We start from the raw sequence: 22077 nt of genomic DNA, 5'->3' as shown, positions 1-22077 counted from the left end.
AAAGACATGTAACATGATTGGTCAAAGGTTTTCTGACTCATGTAAGAATATCATGGAAATGCTGAAAATCTGATTTCACAGGTAACTTGACAATAGGTACCAATAATCACATGAAACATTTCTTGTTTAGTTTTAGGAACTAATATTGAGCAAACAATCTAGAAGCATACTTCAGCTCCTTCTGTATTTATCCAACAGAAAATGGAATAATGAGCTTGGCCTAGTTACAGGGTGCACAAAGAATTTTAAGCATCCATTCTTCCATAGCCCATTCATGACAAGAATGGGAAGAAATATTAACTTGTGGTACAATTTTAAGTAGCCCGAACCATGAAATTCATATACATTTGCAGAATATGTATGTAGATGTGAAGTTACTGTTTCAGGTATCAGGTATATGATCTAGTGTATTAACACAGTTGTTCATGCAATCTTTCTGCATGAGTTTTTCGTCTAATCAAGTGTCATATTCAAGACATACCCTAATGTTTTACTTACAATGACAGGGCATATAGTTATTCTGATTCACCATCTTATATATAAAATATAAAATTCCCTTTGCTACACATTTATCTTGACTTGTCTGCTTTTGATAAACACAGTTGCATCACTTTCAGTATTATGCTCATGACATACACATATTTTTTCAGTAAATATTTTGAGAACTTGTCCTTTTTTCATTTAAATCACTAATTAACTGAGCTGATAGCTCCCAAAAAAACTCAGACACTTTTGTTTTTTATCATTGGTTAACTGAATCAATCCAGCTTACAAGAAAAGTATCACATCTAAGTTCTGTAAAATGCGATAATGGCTGGATGCATTATTAAACATTTTAAATGAATACTTGAGTTTGATTCACAGGTTTAATGCAGACTCTATCAAAAAGACCTTGAAATCATGCATAAAAGGCACATTAAAGTTCAGTAGCGTAATAAAAACGTAGTCCCACCAAACTGAATATTCTCATCCTTACTCAGAATAATGTTGTTGTTGTTGTTGTTGTTGTTATGGTCTTCAGTCCTGAGACTGGTTTGATGCAGCTCACCATGCTACTCTATCCTGTGCAAGCTTCTTCATCCCCCAGTACTTACTGCAACCTACATTCTTCTGAATCTGCTTAGTGTTTTCATCTCTTGGTCTCCCTCTATGATTTTTACCCTCCTCTTCCCCCCAATTCCATTCAATACCTCCTCATTAGTTATGTGATCTACCCATCAAATCTTCAGCATTCTTCTGTAGCACCACATTTCAAAAGCTTCTATTCTCTTCTTGTCTAAACTATTTACCATCCACGTTTCACTTCCATACATGGCTACACTCTATAAAAATACTTTAAGAAACGACTTCCTGACACTTAAATCTATACTTGATGTTAACAAATTTTTCTTCTTCAGAAACGCTTTCCTTGCCATTGCCATTCTACATTTTATATCCTCTCTACTTCAACCATCATCAGTTATTTTGCTCCCCAAATAGCAAAACCCATTTACTACTTTAAGTGTCTCATTTCCTAATCTCATTCCCACAGCATCAACCGATTTAATTCAACTACATTCCATTATCCTCGTTTTGCTCTTGTTGATGTTCGTCTTATATCCTCCTTTCAAGACACTGTCCCTGCTCTTCCAGGTCCTTTTCTGACTCTGAGAGAATTACAATGTAATCGGCGAACCTCAAAGTTTTTATTTCTTCTTCATGAATTTTAATACCTACTCCGAATTTTTCTTTTGTTTCCTTTACTGCTTGCTCAATATTCAGATTGAATAACATCTGAGAGGGGCTACAACCCTGTCTCACTGCCTTCCAAACCACTGCTTCCCTTTCATTCCCCTCGACTCTTATAACTGCCATCTGGTTTCTGTACAAAGTGTATATAGCCTTTCAATCCCTGTATTTTACCCCTGCCACCTTTATAATTTGAAAGAGAGTATTCCAGTTAATATTGTCAAAAGATTTCTCTCAGTATACAAATGCTGGAAATGAAGGTTTGCCTTTCCTTAGTCTTTCTTCTAAGATAAGTCGTACAGTCAGTATTGCCTCACGTGTTCCAATGCAGAATACTACTGACTACTAAAAACTTTCCAGAACTCCATGTGTTTCACTGCACAATGACCATAAAGAAAGCTTTCAGTTAATTATGTATACATAGTCACTGTTTAGGATAAAAAACTTCCAAATCCATGGAATTTTTTTATTTAATATGGAAAAGAACAAGATTAAGAAGGAAATAATGAATAAAGTTCAACAGTTTTTCCTGGTTACTGTTTTTATCCATTATTTTTCATTCTAGGCTGCAGTTAATATTTTTGCATCATTATCTTTGCTGTATTGTTTCTCAGTTCAGTATGAGGCACTGTATTTTGGCGCTGACCTCCTGTTCTGGTGTTCTGTTCATTTTCTTGTACATCAAAGGAACGTCATATGATTACTACAATGTTACTACCCATTTCTTCTTATTCGCTGACATCCTGAACTCCCTACTTTCCAATGAATGTCCTTATCCAATAGTTTTTTATTAACTTTTAAATTGATTATACATGCCTACAAAAAAGTTTTGATTACATTTTCAATAATAATATCTTCTTCTTGTGGTTTCTAGGCTCTGGATTTGCATACCTGACCCCATTTTTTTTGTCATGTACAGTTTTGTCAAAATTATATCACTATAAATTGAAAATTGGCGAAGCAAATGTAATTAGAATGAAAAGTAATTAATTTTTCCAACATAACCAAAAGTTTTATTGGAGTATGAACATAAAAATTCCTCTTTATTATATAGGAACCAAGTCTCCTCTGGCTTACATTTTCTTTCTCTTTTCTTTATAAATTGTATAACAGAAATTGTTCTGCAATGAACTGCCATTGTAAGTCTTGGTGAACAGACCAATGGTAGTCTGCCATTACACTGGTTTCCAGAAAGTTTGATGCCATCTTTCCATTATTTTGTTGTTTACCTTGTTACTTACTGACATTGCCCAAATCCTTAAAGGGAGAAAAATAAAATTGACTGTTTGAAAAGCGAAGTGTGAGACCTATAAAAAAGCTGAATTTCTTTATCTTTTCCATCATGTTGGCTACAATAGAAATATAGTATTTGTTCCTTTGTGGCCTAAGAATTTACTAACTGCTTCCTTGATTGATACTGAACTCTGCCTGTCACATTCATGTTCCATTCAAAGCTGGAATTGTACATCATTGTTTTAAAAATACAGTTTTGACAAACATGACTTTTTGATTTGGCTTCTGTTAGCTGAGAAACAATCACAGATGTATTTGAAATACATTTCGTCCTTGGGTAAGGCATTCACAAACAATTTCATTAGGCCCAACTTCATTTGTTGAGGAAGGAACAGAATTTACTTTGAGTTCATGCAGTACTTGAAAAAATGTAGTCTTTTCCAGTTTGTTTTACTTAGAACTATAACTGGGCTTTTATAATGTTTCTTCATATTTTGAGGGAAGGAAAAATATATTACCAATGTGCAACAAAGAATTATTTCAGAAGAATCTATAAAGTCTCTGCTACTTCTTGTTATATTCAATTGCATATTTGTTCATCAGAGCAAACTACCTGAGTACTGTGTGAAATCTCTGTCTTCTTTTAAGCACTGAAAAAACATCTGCCCTGATGTTCTGTACACATAAAATTTTGTTCTGTTCTTAATAAGTTCTTTTCATTCTGCTCAGGATCAAGTACTTCAACATTTTCATTCATTGGGCTTAAGAACCTAACTGAATTATTTGTCCAAATTTGAGTAAAGAACTTTGTTTTAAACCGTCCTCTGATATTTCTAAAACAGAAACTAACAACATATGTAACAAATACTTTCAGGACAACTAGCCATTATAATAAACACATGCAGTAAACAGCAGCAAAAAAGTAGCTTATACTGGAACTAAAATAACAGTTTCAGATAAAGAAGGAAACCCAAACAACCTGTCACAGTGGTTGTGATAAGAACTAACAGTGCAACCATAGATGTCAAAATTTCAACTTCATGTTATTAATAGAAATATTAAATGAAGTATATATCATAAGAATTTCTGAAATAGGTTCATTTTCTAATTAATGAGTGTTAATTTTAAAAACAGAGTGTGTGATATGACCTTTTATTATCATACTATGTTTCAAAACACTAAAAATCACAGTTGCACACAATTTTCATTGACAATGATTGCTCTTATTATTTTTAAAATTGCTACTTATTTTCTCCAAACTGCCATTCTAGGGATTTAGATACTTCTGCTGTTATTATGATGTCTCTCTTCACACATTTCTTGCTTTTATTTTATCAGAATATTATTATCCTTTCATAACTTTAATTTCAGGTCTATTTTCCAGGCTGAAGTTAACCTAAAACTCCTCCCACTTATTCTCCTTAACAATAATATCCTATACTTCTGGTTTAATTCTAAATGTGCTTCAACCAGAAACCTACAATTCTTTCCTGCAAACATAGCCTGAACAATTTCTTAAAAATCTCTTAAATTGAGCACCATATTTAAAACCTAATATTACCAAGAATCATAAGGTTCAGGAAAATTATAGTGTCCTCTATTGCTTTTCAAATGTTATTTCCACTTTTAAAGACAGAATAAATGGAAATGACAGTAAGGCATTATAGGCCGTGAGACCCCCATCTAGGGTTGTTCGACCAACTGGTGCAACCATGTCTAGTTGGGAAATTTGTAAGTCTTTGTGATAAAGATGATATGAAATGATTAGGACAGTGGAAACAACAAGTGACCCAGTAACAAATATTTCTGGCATAGTCCAAAAACGAACCCATAGCTCCACAATGTAGAGGAAGCGGTGTGAACATCTAGACCAAGCGTTGCAGTTCTTACTAAAGATTATTTTAGTAAAGTCCTGACAAACTATATTTAATTTAATCTGGAGCTAGTTTTTCGTTTCTGTTGCCATTTGCTGAGTATAATTATTTTCTTTCCATATTTTTGGTTTTTATGTGGCTCGTGATTAATTTTTTGGGTCAATTTCTTTATAGATATAGCTTTATTGGACACATAGTATCTAATTAAGAATAGAAAAGAAACATATAAGTAGTTTTCCTGAAGCACAGAGACACACAGTTTCAAAAATGGTTCAAATGGCTCTGAGCACTATGGGACTTAACTTCTGAGGTCATCAGTCCCCTAGAACTTAGAACTACTTAAACCTAACTAACCTAAGGACATCACACACATCCATGCCTGAGGCAGGATTCGAACCTGTGACCGTAGCGGTCACACGGTTCCAGACTGTAGCGTCTACCGCTTGGCCACTACGGCTAGCCGACACATAGGTTATTGACCGTCATTCATGCATTCAGATTTTCAGATCAGGATGTGGAAGGCAATTCTCCTTCCACTATATACTGCTTTCTACAGAGATTATTCATTGTTATCTGGCATAACAGTTATATACCAACAAAATAAATGGGTCTAAATCACAATAGGATACAGATTTGTAGCTGGAATAACATATTTAATAAGCAATTTCTCTGAATACATGATGACTGAAACACTAATTTTGCCCAGTGGTGCACCCACAGTGTCAGGTAGGAAAATCAGGAACCATCTGCTTTAAGCTTGTGACCCTCCAATCCTTCATAAGACTCAGTGCCCCCTATCAACCTGCATCCACTCCTGTCAATATAACCACTCACCCCACTTAAATTACACTCCAGGTACAATGCAGTCAGCAGGGTCAATGAAACCATGCAGGTGTGTATGTATGCATATGCTGTATGCATAAGTGTTTTCTGTAATACTTAATAGTACAGAAATACATCACCCAAAAGCTTAGAAATGTTTCAGTCTCATTTATATTACTATCAACCACTCAATGCCTCAACTACACAGTGAGCTGTTACTTCAAATTAAACTGATTATCTAGACTTGAAAATTAAAAATTCATGTTAATAGTAATGTAAGAAAAAACTCCCATTGTAAACTGGGCTCCATTCTTACAGCATGAAAATTATTGTCTTCTCTGTTTATTAGAAATATACTGATTTAAATATTAAGCAAAAAGCATTGTAGATATGCAACAGCTACTTAATACAACTAAGAGATCAGCTGATTTGCCTCATGTAAGAAAAGTTCTGCTGCTTTCTTTATACTCATTTTTTTATTTTTTTATTAAGGAGATTATAGCACTTTAATTGTCAACACAATATATAGAGGCAGTGTAGTGCTGCTACTAACTACTCCTTGCAAATAATACACTGGAACGCCAGAGACAGGTACTGGTGGAAGCAAAGCTGAGAGGACAGGTCATGAGTCATGCTTGTGTAACTTGCTCAGTTGAGCACTTGCCCACAAAAGGCAAAGATCCTAGGTTTGAGTCCCAATTCAACACATAAATTTAACCTGTCAAGAAGTTTCAACTCATTTAAGTGTTCCACACACTTGAAGGTTCTGCCGAAAGATATCTTCTACATAAAATATAGTATGAACAGAATAAAGAACCAATGAAACAACTAATCAGTAAGTGAAAAGTAATTGTAGGAGCAACCTCATACCTACATTTGTGAAACTGTAAGGATTATATGGATGAAATAAAACTTTCAGTGTTGTATTCTTTTAGAACTTGCAAAAACACAAAGGAGTTACAGGTTGTTTGGGTCCTCACTCCACAAAAGATCAAATATTGTATATTTATGTCCTTTTCTCTCCATTTCTGAAAGGAATAGTTTTGTTTTGCACCTAACAGTGAGAATTGAAACAGCAGTTATATGATCACTTACACCATTCTGCTTAATGCATGCTCACTGATTGAAGTAAAGAAAGATAAAGTTAGTGTGAATCATTAGCTCATGAGTGACATACTGTTGGTGCTGTACATTCTTTGTGGTCTAAAAGTGATTCATTATCTTAGACAACAAAATGAAGGTGGAATATATAGGCTCATGATCATTTAAAACTTATATGCTGTAAAAAATCCAGCAAGAACTATATAATCTGTATGATAATAGCATTTTGCACTCTTTACTCTCAAAAAATCATATACTGTCTATATTTTTCTTTGGCTTGGAGACAAATTATTTAAGTAGGAATGCTTCTCCCTTGTGGTGAATATGAAAATTATATTTTTCATGTCTGAGAGGAAGCCTTCTAAAGATATGCTGCAATCTCACAACAAAAACTGTATCATATTGTCCAGTATCCACATTAATTCAACCAAAATCGCCCTGCATTGGATTGCTGCTGCCTGCAATTTCACTACCAAGGAAAGCATTCTCAGTGATGAATCTGATAACAAGATGCAAAAGCTGGGTTTCAGGCCATCAGTTATTGCCGAAAGTAAAGCGACAATGGAATTACTGAGGAAAATATTCTATAAAATTATAGCATCAAAATAGTTTTGTATGAGACTGGACACATTTTTTCTGTCACCTAAGTGTAGTTACCCCCCCCCCCCCCCCAAAAAAAAAAAATGAAGGGAGAACTTCTGTACAATGACGTTGGATCTACTTTGATGTTTTCTATGTACAGCTGTGTACTTGGTGACATGAGTAACACTTTACAGGACCATCATCAAAGCAAATAGTTTACAAACTGTAACCAACCTATGAAGCAGAATATCTATTTGGACCAGTGCTCATTACAATAGTTAACACACACCATTGACCAGTAGATCATTCTATAACCAATTATGACCTCATTATTTCAGCAGACAGTATAAATGACCACCACTCAGATCATTTAGATCACACTTAAATGCAATAACTAAACAGCAAATCAAAAGAAACAAAAACGTAAGAAAAAAATAGAATACTTTCTGTAGACAGTGTTTATATATTTTGATATAGTTTAAATCAAGATACAAGGAATCTTTCTTTTCAACTATAAATTAAATGTGTTCTTAGAAGTTGTGGTCAAGCACATAAACAGTGCCACATTATTTAAAAAGTTAACATTTTTAAAAATCAGTATTTCAAAGTGTAACCTATGCTGCTAGATGTTAAAAAAAAAACAACTGAATGAAAAATTGAAAACATTTGTATCCTGCACAAATTTTGCTAACCAGTAAACATAATTGTCTCTTTGTGTTATATTACTAGTAATCAAACTAAAAAATAAATTAGTAAGGAAATTAATCAGGCCAAGAATAACTCAAATATTAAATAAAAGATGGTATTAATTAGCAATAGAGAGTCAGATGTTGCCATGGCAGTATGGGACGAGATCTGCTTTTTCTGCTTTGGAGATTAAGCTATCCTGGTTTTCGAAGTTGCCTTGTGCTTAACTTTCTTTGTCATTGTTGTTTCTACTAACATCAGTAGTAATATCATTAGGGATAAAGTAGTTATAATCTGTGAACAGGGTTCAGCTCCTGTAAATATTTTCTGTAAGTTTTGTAAAATTTTCAGCATCTACTACAAGGAAATTATTATATTTTGTTTTATTTTCCATTTTATGTAGTACTTCATGCAGTGATATCAAACTTTTGCTGCATATCTAGGAAAAACAACTCTGTCGTAATATTTATATGCTATTTATGTTCAGCGAGTTGTCATTTACAAAACATGGAATATTTAACAAGTAACGGCAGAAAAGTTCTGAGTTATTCCAGTTCAATTGCACAAAAAAGACATGAGAACATACTTTTAAAAAGCTGTTATCAACACTAGAAGAGCAATGCTTGCTGGAATAGCATCCTGGCAGAACAGATGTCATATGAGATATAGCTTAGGAGATTGCATCCAGTAGTAATCTTTTATTCTGTATAATGGTGGGTGCAGTTTTAAATTTCATAGCAAATTAAAAGTGTGTGCTCAACTGTGTCTTGAACCTGGAACCTTGTCATTTATGATTAATACTTTAACCAATTGAAATACTCAGCCATCACTCACAAACTGTCCTTGTGGATTTACTTCTCTTGCTACATCAGCCTTACTTTCCAAGTTTCACAGACATTCTGTGGCATTTATTGCTGGACTAGCACTTTTGGAAAGAAGAATATACCAGAGAAATGGATTAGCCTTAACCTAGAGTAGTGTTTTCAAAATAAGTCATTCACTCTCCAGTGGTGTGTGTGCATTGTTTTCTAATTTCCATGAAGAATGCTCTTACCATCTGTGTAGTCAAAGCAGTGCAGATTCTGGTACAGAGTGAAAGATTCATTTAGGAAAGAATGGTCTAAGGCATGGTTAAGCACCTGCTACACAGTACTGTTTCTTCCAGGAGTGCTATCACAGCACAGGGAGCAGGAGACCTTCTGTGAAGTTTGGAAAAAGTGCATGAGAGGTACTCACAGAAATAAAACTGTGATGAGTGGTCATGAGTTGTAACCAGATAGCAGAATCATTGTTCACAAATGGTAAGGTTCAGAGATCAATTCCCAGTATAGCACATAGTTTTAACCCGTCAGGGAGTTCCAAAGAAGGAATATCTGCAATTATAAGCTCAGCACCTGAAAGAACCTGAACACCTCAGGGAAGTATATACACTAAAGCTCTTTCATCTCCACTGATCACTTGTTAAGAAACTTGTTCTCTATGTGATATGTAACTGCACCAGCTGTATCCATAAGTTTGAAACTGGTGCTCCATACTAAAATTGCCAAATTTATACCCTCATTTTTAGTTTTTAAATGTATTAATAATAAAATGTAATTCCATAGAAGCAGACATAATTTGATGTTTTCCACATGTAGCCTGATGTACACACATATCTATATTACTGACACACTATTTCGAAAATTAGACTTCACTAAAACATATTTCAGATACATTTAATTTCATTTATTTTTAAGACCATTCATTGAACATTAGTATTCCTTTGAGAAATATTAGTTACAACTTTTCACTGATGTCACAAACTTCAGGATACAACCTATATATAAAAATTCCCCTGCTTCTCCTACAGTAAACTGCATATTTCAAATAATGGAAGAGTTAAATTTAGCAACTTGCCATATAGTCAGGGACTGTGCAGCTGATTGGCTCATAAAAACACTGAAAAAGTAGATCAGCTATCTGATGATGTCATTCGTCAGGTTAACTAGTACAGAATACACTTATCCTAATTAAACATGTATGTGACTTTCCAGGCTAATTACATTGTGCAAAAGTTGAGCTGTAGTGTTGGTACAATGTAACCAGCCTTGACTAAGTAACTCCACTAGAGTTTGTGTGTGTACATGTATTCTGTTATAGTTAGCTCCAAAGAAGAACAATAATCTTAGGAACATTTTAAGCCTCATTCATGTGCCTATTAACCACTCACCGTCTCAGCTATACAATGAGGTGTTACTTTTATTCCCTCTATTACTTATATTTCACCTATAACTTTCTATTCCCATACATACAGCAATTATGTAAAAACTATACAGTTGTATAACACCAGAAATGAAATATGTACTGGTAAATCAATGCTTCATTGAAAACATTTTATAAACTATTCCTTTTAATAGAAAACAATCTATCTGAAATGGCTAAATGTCCTTATGTAAAAATTCACAAAAAAATTTATTTATCATAGTGCAACCATAAATACATGAAACATTCCGCCACACAGAAGCACCCATGCACACACATACACATTGAATAAGCATTGAAATGATCTTGCAAACAATAATTTTATATGTAAATTATCTCTTTAATTCTCAGACAAATTTAATATCTATGTCATATAAGAACATTCAGTTCATAATAGCAAAGAGTTAAGATCAGAAGCCAACTTTACATACCTGTCCAAAATGATGTAAAGACCAAGGAGAACAAACTACTGAAATATGTTACTATACTATATGGTAATGTAGTTGCTACATTTTAGTGTAGTTACTTTTAATGTCTATGACCATGACTGCACATAAACATTAAATGTAGCCATACCTCTGCGTAATGCTCTTCATTTTGTTGAAGGAGGTCAACACATAACTCAGCAAGATGAATGAGATCTTCTAATTTTTTTCCAGGGGATACCACAATCTCACCACTTAAATCATCTGTAATTATAGAAAAAGCTCATGATACAACCTCAAATTCTGGTATATTAATTTAATCATCTGTTGCTTTTCCTTCTGACATAAAACAATATATGTTTGTGTAACTAAGTATTATCAAGAGGTCAGTATGGTCAGTGATCAACACAAGCATCATAATTAGGGATCTGAAAACAACTTTTGTTACAAATGTGTATTCAGCAACACAATAAATCTTTAGAAAGTGCTGTTTTCTGGGTATAAGGCTTCATGCTAATGTACATTGATCTCGCAGAGTAATGTATACATAGGTTGGAAATTGTTGGTTTGTAACATCGTACAACTGCAGACAAAGAGTACAGAACTGGTGACATTATTATGTTGCCTTTCACTGCACCACTGTCTGCATATTAAGTCTCCTGGTAGAGTCTACTTGCAAAAATAATTGGGGAATGAATTCATTGCAACATGGGACTTGTATCCAATTTCCAAGATTTCCAAATCTTTCATTATTCACGTTTTAGTGTACAGGGTGGTCCATTGATAATGACCGGGCTAAATATCTCATGAAATAAGAATCAAATGAAAAAACTACAAAGAAAGAAACTTGTCTAGAGTTTTTTTTCAAATAGGAACCCCACTTTTTTATTACATATTTGTGTAGTACCTAAATAAATATGAATGTTTTAGTTGGACCACTTTTTTCACTTTGTGATAGAGGGTGCTGTACTAGTCACAAACATATGGCTCACAATTTTAGACAAACAGTTGGTAACAGGTAGGATTTTTAAATTAAAATACAGAACATAGGTATATTTGAACGTTTTATTTCGGTTCTTCCAATGTGATACATATACCTTTGTGAACTTATCATTTTTGAGAACACATGCTGTTACAGCATGATTACCTGGAAATACCACATTATTGCAATAAATGCTCAAAATGATGTCCATCACCCTCAATGCATTTGGTAATATGTGTAACGACATTCCTCTCAACAGCAAGTAGTTTGCCTTCCGTAATGTTTACACATGCATTGACAATGCACTGATGTATGTTGTCAGTCATTGTCGGTGGGTCACAATAACAAATATCCTTCAACTTTTCCCACAGAAAGAAATACAGGGACATCAGATCCGGTGAACATGTGGGCCATGTGCTTCGACAACCAATCCACCTGTCATGAAATACGCTATTCAATACCTCTTCAACCACAAGTGAGCTATGTGCTGGACATCAATCATATTGGAAGTACATCACTATTCAGGCATGCAGTGAAACATCTTGTAGTAAGATTGGTGGAACATTATGTAGGAAATCAGCATACACAGCACCATATGCATTGCCATCGATAAAGTGGGGGCCAATTATCCTTCCTCCCATAATGCCGCACCATACATTAACCCACCAAGGTCGCTGATGTTCCACTTGATGCAGCCATCACGGATTTTCCATTGCGCAATACTGCATACTATGCTGGTTTATGTTACCGCTTTTGGTGAATGATGCCTCGTTGCTTTAAACAACGCGTGCAAAAAATCTGTCATCATCCCATAATTTCTCTTGTGCTGAGTGGCAGAACTGTACATGATGTTCAAAGTCATTGCCATGTAATTCCTGGTGCATAGAAATATGGTATGGGTGCAATCGGCGTTGATGTAGCATTCTCAACACCAACGTTTTTGAGATTCCTGATTCTCGCACAGTTTATCTTCTACTGATGTGCGGATCAGCTGCAACAGCAGCTAAAACACCTACTTGGGCATCATAATTCGCTGCACGTCATGGTTGACATTTCACATATGGCTGAACACTTCCTGTTTCCTTAAATAACATAACTATCTGGTGAACGGTCCAGATACTTGGATGATGTCATGCAGGATACCGAGCAAAATACATAACACATGCCCTTTAGGCATTTTGATCACAATAGCCATACATCAACACGATATCGACCTTTTCCAAAATTGGTAAATGGATAATTTTAACATGGGTAATGTATCACAAAGCAAATACCGTCGGCAGTGGCGAGAATGTTACGTGATACCACGTAGTTATACATTTGTGAATATTACAGTGCTATCTATCACAAGGTGAAAAAAGTGTTCCAAGTAAAACATTCATATTTCTTTACATACTACATGAATATGTAATAAAAAATGGGAGTTCCTACTTTAAAAAAACGCAATTGATATCTGTTTGACCTATGCCAGTGCCATCTAGCGGGCCAACCATAGGGCCATCTGGTTTCCCTCTTTGAGCTAGACGAGTTTCATTCTTCATAGTTTTTTCTATTGATGCTTATTTTGGGAGATATTTTGCCCAGTCACTATCACTGGACCACTCTGTATATGCATGGAGGTTATAATTAAAGTTTTGCTGCTTGAGGCAGTGTAGACAGAAAACTTTATACCATATGGGTACTCAACATTTTGGGAGTGATTTTCAGACTGTCTGCTGCAGGATTTGCATTGTTAGTAGTGTCAGTGTCATGACTTTCCATTTCTTGCTGGTACTGATGTGGCAACATAGGGTTCAAGCATAAGCATCAGTGTGCATTACAGTTGCAGACAGTCAACATGGGTCTGCACAAAGAGAACAGGGATTTACTCAGAAACCTGTTTCATCAAAACAACAGCAATAGTGCTGCAGTTCTTCACAGATGTCAAAAAATTAAAGAAATATGCAGAGGTGCTCCTTCTGCATCAGGGCTGAAGAACATGATGTGGAAGTTCTAAATAACTGCCAATTTTGAAATTGCTCCTGGTAGAGGCTGATACCTAATTGCACCAAAAATTATAGAAGAAATTACTGTTGTCATGGCTGAAAATGCTGGACACAGTACTGCACAAGCTTTGTCACAACAGATGAACATTAAATAGTCTACCGTTGTTTTGAGCAGCAGCAGAGCTACCTATAGTGCTGTTCCAGGTTGTTATGGATACAGATGTTTGTGTCATTGACCAACATTTATAATCTTAAACGTAAATATTGTATGAAATTGACAAATGCTATCCACTCATGTGGGAATTAAAATATGTGTATGTCCATAGTTTATTAACTATTTTTCTTTCACAAGCCCTTACAAATGTTTCCACAAAGTTTTAATGTCCTACAATCACTCATTTCTAATGGGGACGCTCTAAAGTAATGAATGTTTAACTATAGCCATTTCTTCTTTCTGGAAGAAATAACAAAGGTTAACTCTAGCAAATTAAAATAATGTAGCTTAAACTCATCCAAGTTCATAAGTGTGAAACTTTCTTTGAAACTCTTCTTTTCAAAAAAAAGGTATACTTTCAGTTTCAGAGCAAAAGCTTATGTGGTATATCTCCACATGTGAATATAAAGGGTGAGTCACCTAACATTACCACTGGATATATTTCATAAACCACATCAAATACTGACGAACCGATTCCACAGACCGAACGTGAGGAGAGGGGCTAGTGTAATTGGTTAACACAAACCATAAAAAAAAAAATGCACGGAAGTATGTTTTTTAACACAAACCTATATTTTTTAAATGGAACCCCATTAGTTTTGTTAGCACATCTGAACATATAAACAAATATGTAATCAGTGCTATTTGTTGTATTGTAAAATGATAAATACATCCAGAGATATTGTAACCTAAAGTTGACGCTTGAGTACCATTCCTGCACTGTTCGATCGTGTGTATCGGAGAGCACCAAATTACATAGGGATCCAAAGGGAACGGTGATGAACCTTAGGTACAGAAGGGACTGTAACAGCACATTATGTCCACATGCTAACACCTTTTCATTGGTCTTTTTCACTGACGCACATGTACATTACCATGAGGGGTGAGGTACATGTACACATGTGGTTCCTGTTTTCAATTACGAAGTGGAATAGAATGTGTCCTGACATGTCACGCCAATAGATGTTCAATGTGGTGGCCTTCATTTGGTGCACACAATTGCAATCTCTGGTGTAATGAATGTAGTACAAGCCGCAGTACATCTGGTGTAATGTCGCCACAGGGTGCCACTATACATTGTTTCATATCCTCTGGGGCTGTAGGCACATCACGGTACACATTCACCTTTAACATACCCCACAGAAAGAAGTCCAGAGGTGTAAGATCAGGAGAATGGGCTGGCAAATTTATGCGTCCTCCACGTCCTATGAAACGCCTGTCGGCCATCCTGTCAAGGGTCAGTATAGTGTTAATTGCAGAATGTGCAGGTGAACCATCATGCTGATACCACATACGTTGACGTGTTTCCAGTGGGACATTTTTGAGCAACGTTGGCAGATCATTCTGTAGAAACGCGATGTATGTTGCAGCTGTTTGGGCCCCTGCAATGAAGTGAGGACCAATGAGGTGGTCGCCAATGATTCCGCACCATACATTTACAGTCCACGGTCGCTGTCGCTCTACCTGTCTGAGCCAGCGAGGATTGTCCACAGATCAGTAATGCATGTTCCGTAGATTCACTGCCCTATGGTTTGTGAAACCTGCTTCATCAGTAAACAGGTAGAACTGCAACGCATTATCTGTTAATGTCCATTGACAGAATTGCACTCGATGATTAAAGTCATCACCATGTAATTGCTGATGTAGCGACACATGAAACGGGTGAAAGCGGTGATGATGCAGTATGCGCATGACACTACTTTGACTCAGTCCACCGGCTCTCGCAATGTCCCATGTACTCATGTGTGGGTTCATGGCAACAGCAGCTAACACACCAACTGCGCCCGCTTCTCCTGTGACAGGCCTGTTATGGACCCGTATGCGTGCTACGACCATACCTGTTGCATACAGTTGGCGGTAGACGTTTTGCAATGTGCGGCATGTTGAATGCTCTCTGTCCAGGTACCGTTCTGCATACATGTTGCAGGCTTCACCTGCATTTTGTCGACACTCGCCATAGACGAGTATCATCTCTGCCTTTTCAGAGTTCGAATACACCATGGTTACAGTTCCTACAACACTACACTATCACAGATATCTGGTAACACGGTGTACTACAGTTGGTCTGCGTGCGGAGACAAATGCAGAATAACAATAGCAGCAAGCGCTACATGTGGACACTGCGACAGCTAGACCAAACCACAACAGTGCACTACAACCACACTCGTAGACACGGTCGTCACTTTAAACATGTCCCTGCAGAAGCTGCTCACCGATCGTGGCCTGTGTTTGTTACAACACGCAACTGAACATTGTAGGTTTCAAGCGTCAACTTTAGGTTACAATATCTCCGGATGTAATTAACATTTTACAATGCAACAAATGGCACTGATTATGTATTTATTTACATGTTCAGATGTGCTAATAGAACTAACGTGGTTCCATTTTAAAAAATGTAGGTTTGTGTTAAAAAACATATTTCCGTGCATTTTTGTATGGTTTATATTAAACAATTACACTAGCCCCTCTCCTCACGTTCGGTCTGTGGAATCGGTTCATCAGTATTTGATGTGGTTTACGAAATATAGCCAGGGGTAACATTAGGTGACTCACCCTGTATATTACAACTGTAAGTCACTGAGATTCATCAACCTTGAAGTATGTAAACTGATATCATGTTGTAGCACTTGTAAAAAATGAAGGATCTTCAAGAAGAAATTGAAATTTATACATCTTGATATAAACAGAATGAAAAAATTATTAGTGAACAAGAAGGAACAATAAGAACGTAGTATTACAAATTTTCTTGTATTCTTTTAAATTATTAACTTTGTTCCTCTCCCAACCTCTAAGAGTATCCACATAAAGTACCTACATAAACATGTCAGTTTTAGAATGGTGGTAATGTAAAGAGAAATATAACAAAAAATTAATAAATTACATATGAAATAGCTATGATTGGGACGGAGACTCAGACACTGTAAGGTGTCACATAAAGGTTGGCAGTTCTGCAGCCCAGCAACTAGCGCGAGTTTTGGTATTCTCATAAAGATAAGTCATTTTAGATCATAATAACATTTAGTTTAGTACTGATTATGTGGTAAATAGGTGTATTAATGTGCTTTTTAAGTTTACCATTAAAGGTTTTATTTTTTTTATGGAATATAGCAGAAAATTCGAAAAGATCTTACAGTCGGGTAATAGTCATATTTTTTGTTTACGTTTTGCTGCAGAAAATCTATAGAATTTCGTTTCGTTGTTCTTTGCTCTCTCCAACAATTTAACTGTAGCATACCCCTTCATTATTTAACTCACATTTACAAAAAGTAACGTAAAGTTTAAGTTATTGTTTCAAAAACTTTGCACTTTTGTTTTTGTTTAAAAAACAGTTGCGTATAAGCTATATTTGTTGAATCAAATTTTTGTGTTTATCTGTAATTTAACTGACTTATTCTTAATAATCTATTACATTTATCATGAGTGGAAAGTGCTTGACTTGCCTTAGAATTATTAGGTCGAGGATTTGGTGGGACGGGTGCTGTAGTTTTTTTCCGTGTGGGTGACTGTAGTGGTGTGGCAGTAAGGGAAGTAAATTAGATGCATCAGTAGTTATGCAGGATATGTAGTAGAGATAGGAAGATACTAGAACTGGAGGGGAAAATTACCACCATTCAGGCTGAGTTAGACAAAGCCAGGGGATATCTTGACAGGTTAAGGAAGGAGTAGGGTAAAGAGAGGTGGGAACCAGCAATAGGAGGAACAGGCCTCAAAATTTGTCTTCGTGGTGAATGTGGAAAATAAATTTGACCTGTTGCTACAGTTAGAAGCTGGTGAGCCTCAAGCAGTTGCAGGTGTAGACAGGTCACAACAAACTTTCAGCAGCAAATTGAAAAGTAAGAATGTAGGGAAATCATTAAAGAGAAAGAAAGTGTTGTTGTTCGGTAGTTCCCATGGAAGACAGGATCAGAATACCAGGTCACCAATTTTTTTAAACCTAGTACTGGTCTGGAGCAAGTGACAGAGGGTTTAGGATCACTTTCCAAACAATTCACTAAGGAAGACACTGTGGTTTTAGTGGGTGGGCCACATAATAGTACTCACAGAGATCCTGGGTTCAGTATAGAGTCTTACTTGGCAAAGATCGCATCAGAATTGAAGCATGCTAGTGCTTAGTTTGTATATGTTCTTGGGTGCCATGACTGACCTCATTTGAACTCTTCTGTCAGGGGAGTTAATTTGGAGTTAAAATGGCTGCTTATGTCAAGTGTAGGGTCACACATTGGTGTGGTTCCTGTTGATTCTCTCAATAGTTGTGATTATACGAGGCATGGCCTTCACCTCAAGAGAAAAGGGAAGGGTAAACTGGCTGGGAAAAAAGCGGGAAAGTTAAAGGAGAGAGGCACCGTCATGAGTGATAAAATACCAGTAGTTATAGGGTACAGAAAAGACTCTTTGTTAGGGTAGAGAGGACAGAAAGAAACCAAGTCTTAAGACAGGTTAGGATTGAGACAAACCTTCAGTTTGAGAAAGAAACCAAAAAACATAATTCTAGCATATTACATCAGAATTAACAGCTGTTGGTTAAGAATTTTCAACAATCAGCAGACATTTCAACTCTACCCAATTTTAACCCAGTCAAGGTGAAAGGTCAGCTATATTTATTGAATCAAAATATTCAAGGACTGAAAAATAAAACTAATGAATTAGTTATTTGCATACATGAATTAGTCCTCAAACCAAGCTGACATAATCTGCCTCTCTGAACATCATGTGACCACTGGTATAGAACTTTTAAGTGTCACAGGATTTAGTTTACCAACTAGAGCAGAAATGGAGAAAGCAGGAGTAGCCACATTTGTCATAAACTGTCATAAATTTAAGAACATAGGCATTTATAAATTTTGCCTAGAGGAGCATATGGAAGCATGTGCAACAGAAGTAGAATTTCATAAAAAATCCTTCATAATATTAAGTGTGTATTGAGCACTTGCAGGTAACTTTAATCTGTTCATAAACAACCATGACACTGTACTGGTCATTTAGCAACCAAAAACAGAGAAATAGTGGTTGCTGGTGACTTCAATGTATATTTCCTTCAAGACTCTCCCAATAAGAACTTATTTGAGTTAATAACACTATCATTCAACTTAATTCCCACTGTAAAGTCCCCATCTAGCGTAATCAATTGCTCACAAACAGCCATTGATAATACCCATGAAGAAAAGTCCAGTGAACAAAATTATATTACAAAACCAATAGTCAATGGCCTCTCAGACCATGACATGCAGTTTCTTCTGTTAATTTTTAATACTGAACAGAATTCAAAATCTGTTAAACCTGAACTCAAGATGGTAATGATGATGATAAAGGATGCACAACACCCAGTTCCCTGCTGGGAATCAAACCTGGGTCTCCTGTGTGGTATGTGGAAATGCTACCGCTACACTATGGAGGCGGACATCAAAGCAAATATATTACAAGGAAGAGATAGTCATATAAGATAGCAAAATAAAGACAATATGGGATATAGTGAAGGAGGATACCAGTAGAACCAGACATGAAGATGGGCAAACAGCATCAAGAGTAAATGATACATTGGTGACAGATGTGTCTAGTATTGCAGAACTTTTTAACAAACATTTTATAACTGTTATTGAAAAGGTGGGCAAATAGCATTAAGAGTAAATGATGCACTGGTGACAGATATGTATAATGTTGCAGAACTATTTCCCAAACAATTTATAACTGTTTCTGAAAAGATGGAGTTGTCAGGTTCTGTAGATGCTGCTGTGGAATACCTCAGACCAATATGAGCAAAGTTAATTAAAGAATGTGATTCTGAGATACGTAACATATTAAGCTACCTTTGTAACCAGTCATTTATAAGTGGAATATTTCCTGAATGGTTTAAATATGACGAAGTTAAGCCACTGTTTAAGAAAGGAACTAAAGAAATAGCATCAAATTTCTGTCCACTTTCACTTTTACCAGCATCTCAAAAATTTTAGAAAAGGTAATATACAATCAGTTTTTAACCATCTTACAACAAATAACATACTGTCAAAGTCACAGTTTGGATTTCTAAAGGGTTCTGATATTGAGAAAGCTATCTACACTTACAGTGGAAATGTATTTAAGTCATTAGACAAAAAATTGCAGGCAAGTATTATACTTTGTGATCTGTCAAAAGCATTTGACTGTGTAAATCACAATATCCTTATAAGTAAATTAGAATATTATGGTGTAACAGGAAATGCTCCAAAGTCGTTCAAATCTTGAATCTCTGACGGGAAACAAAGGGTGTTATTAGGAAACAGACATGAATTAAGCTATCAGGCATCATCCAACTAATTACATGAGGGGTCCCACTAGGTTCCCTCTTAGGGCCCTTACTTTTTCTTGTGTGTATCAATGACCTTCCATCAGTAACATTACCAGATGCCAAGTTTGTTTTGTTTGCTGATGATACAAACATTGCAGTAAATATCAAATCAAGTGTAGTCTTAGAAAGATTGGTTTATAAAATATTTGTGAACATTAATCACTGGTTCCTAGCCAAATCTTTATCAATAAACTTTGAAGAAACACAGTACATGGACTTCAGAACTTGTATGGGTTGTCCCACGAGTATATGCCTAACATATGATGACAAGCAGACAGAAGAAGTGGACTGTGTTAAATTCTTGGGATTACAGCTTGACTATAAATTCAACTGGAGGGAGCGCAACACACAAATGCTGAAGTGTGTAAACAAATCTCTATTTGAAATTCGAGTTATTTCAGACATAGGGGATATAAAAACGAAAAAGTTGGCATACTTTTATTACTTTCACGCCATTATGTCATATGGGACCATTTTTGGGGGTAATTCAAACATATAATTCAAGCCAAGCTCAAGTTTTCCGGGCACAAAAATGTGAGATAAGAGTTATATGTGGTGTGAACTCATGAACATCCTGCAGAAGCCTGTTTAGGAAACTAGGGATACTAACTACCACTTCCCAATATATTTATTCCTTCATTTGTAATTAAAAATGTATCACTTTTTCAAACCAACAGCTCAGTTCATGGAATCAACACTAGAAATAGAGATAATCTTCACAAGGATTCAAAGTCACTTACTCTTGTAGAAAAAGGTGTGCATTATTTAGGAACACACATTTCAATAACTTGCCAACAGTCATAAAAAGCTTCCCCCTGTGGGTCCAGGGGTTAGAATAGGCCCAATGTATTCCTGCCTGTCGTACAAGCCAACTAAAAGGAGTTTCACATTTTCTGATGGTCTCCTGTAGGGTTAGACCTACATTTTTCAAAATTTTCCCAAAGAGCGAGCTAATTTGGGAAGTGCACCTTACAAGATGCATCGTGTTGATCGCGCATTGAGATCTTTAATCCTCTTTCTCATTGTTGCAGTGCAGTCCTGCCCATTCTCCATCTCTTGAGCAAGAACACCTTCCTGGGTGCATTTTCCACCATGCGCTATGCAGTGTCGATTTCTGCGTCAATGTTGACCATGGACTTCTTTGCATCTGATATCCAGCACAGTAGCCAGTCCATTGTGGTGGGGCTGTCACGTACCATATTGGTTGTAGCCCCCTGACCACACAGGGATCGCTCTGCAGATGACTGCACCGTTAAGTCCCTACTTATGCCAAGGGATAGATGGCCATCCCCCTAGAGCATCGGGACTCCCGGAAATAGCCATCCTGCTGGGTGGTCTTTGTTGTGGCTGGGTGGCGCCCATGGGGAGGGCCTCTGGTCAGAGTGGGTGGCATCAGGGTGGATGACACGTGATAAAGCATAGTCCATCATCTCTTGCTGGTGGTTAAACACCAGCAGTCTCTAAATGATCATGAGCTCAATTCAATGCACAGATGTACAAACCCAAACTGTTCCCACCCTGCCCGCACCATGAGAGGAAAGTCAGGCAAAAGATGGCAGCAGATCTTATTCACTCCGGTACCTTGTATGTTTGAGAGCTGATAGGGAATATTCCAAGATGATGAAGCCTCAGTTTTTTGTTGAGCATTTAGAGGACAAGTTTGGGGAAGTGGAGGGCTTGTCCAAAATGAGATCTGGGTCAGTCTTGATCAAAACAGCATCCCTTGGCCAGTCATGAAGTCCATCAACAAAAGAGGTGGCTTACAAAACAGTCATTCAATATATACTTGAGTATTGCTCATCAGTGTGGGATCCGTACCAGGTCGGGTTGGCAGAGGAGATAGAGAGTATCCCAAGAGTGGCTCATTTCATCACAGGGTTA

At 36.4% G+C, this 22077-nt stretch overlaps 1 protein-coding gene across 1 annotated transcript in view; it reads right to left on the bottom strand.

Moving 5' to 3' along the window:
• The window catches only part of LOC126297751 (calcium-dependent secretion activator-like), a 1391877-nt gene that overhangs the window by 278336 nt on the left and 1091464 nt on the right, over positions 1–22077 (bottom strand). Inside the window, exon 24 of the mRNA XM_049988921.1 lies at positions 10845–10957. Coding sequence (XP_049844878.1) covers positions 10845–10957 — 113 coding nt within the window. The remainder of the gene's footprint in view (positions 1–10844; positions 10958–22077) is intronic.

The sequence above is a fragment of the Schistocerca gregaria genome, chromosome X (assembly GCF_023897955.1).
Source record: "Schistocerca gregaria isolate iqSchGreg1 chromosome X, iqSchGreg1.2, whole genome shotgun sequence".
Lineage (NCBI taxonomy): Eukaryota > Metazoa > Arthropoda > Insecta > Orthoptera > Acrididae > Schistocerca > Schistocerca gregaria.
This window is presented reverse-complemented; position numbering and strand designations above follow the sequence as displayed.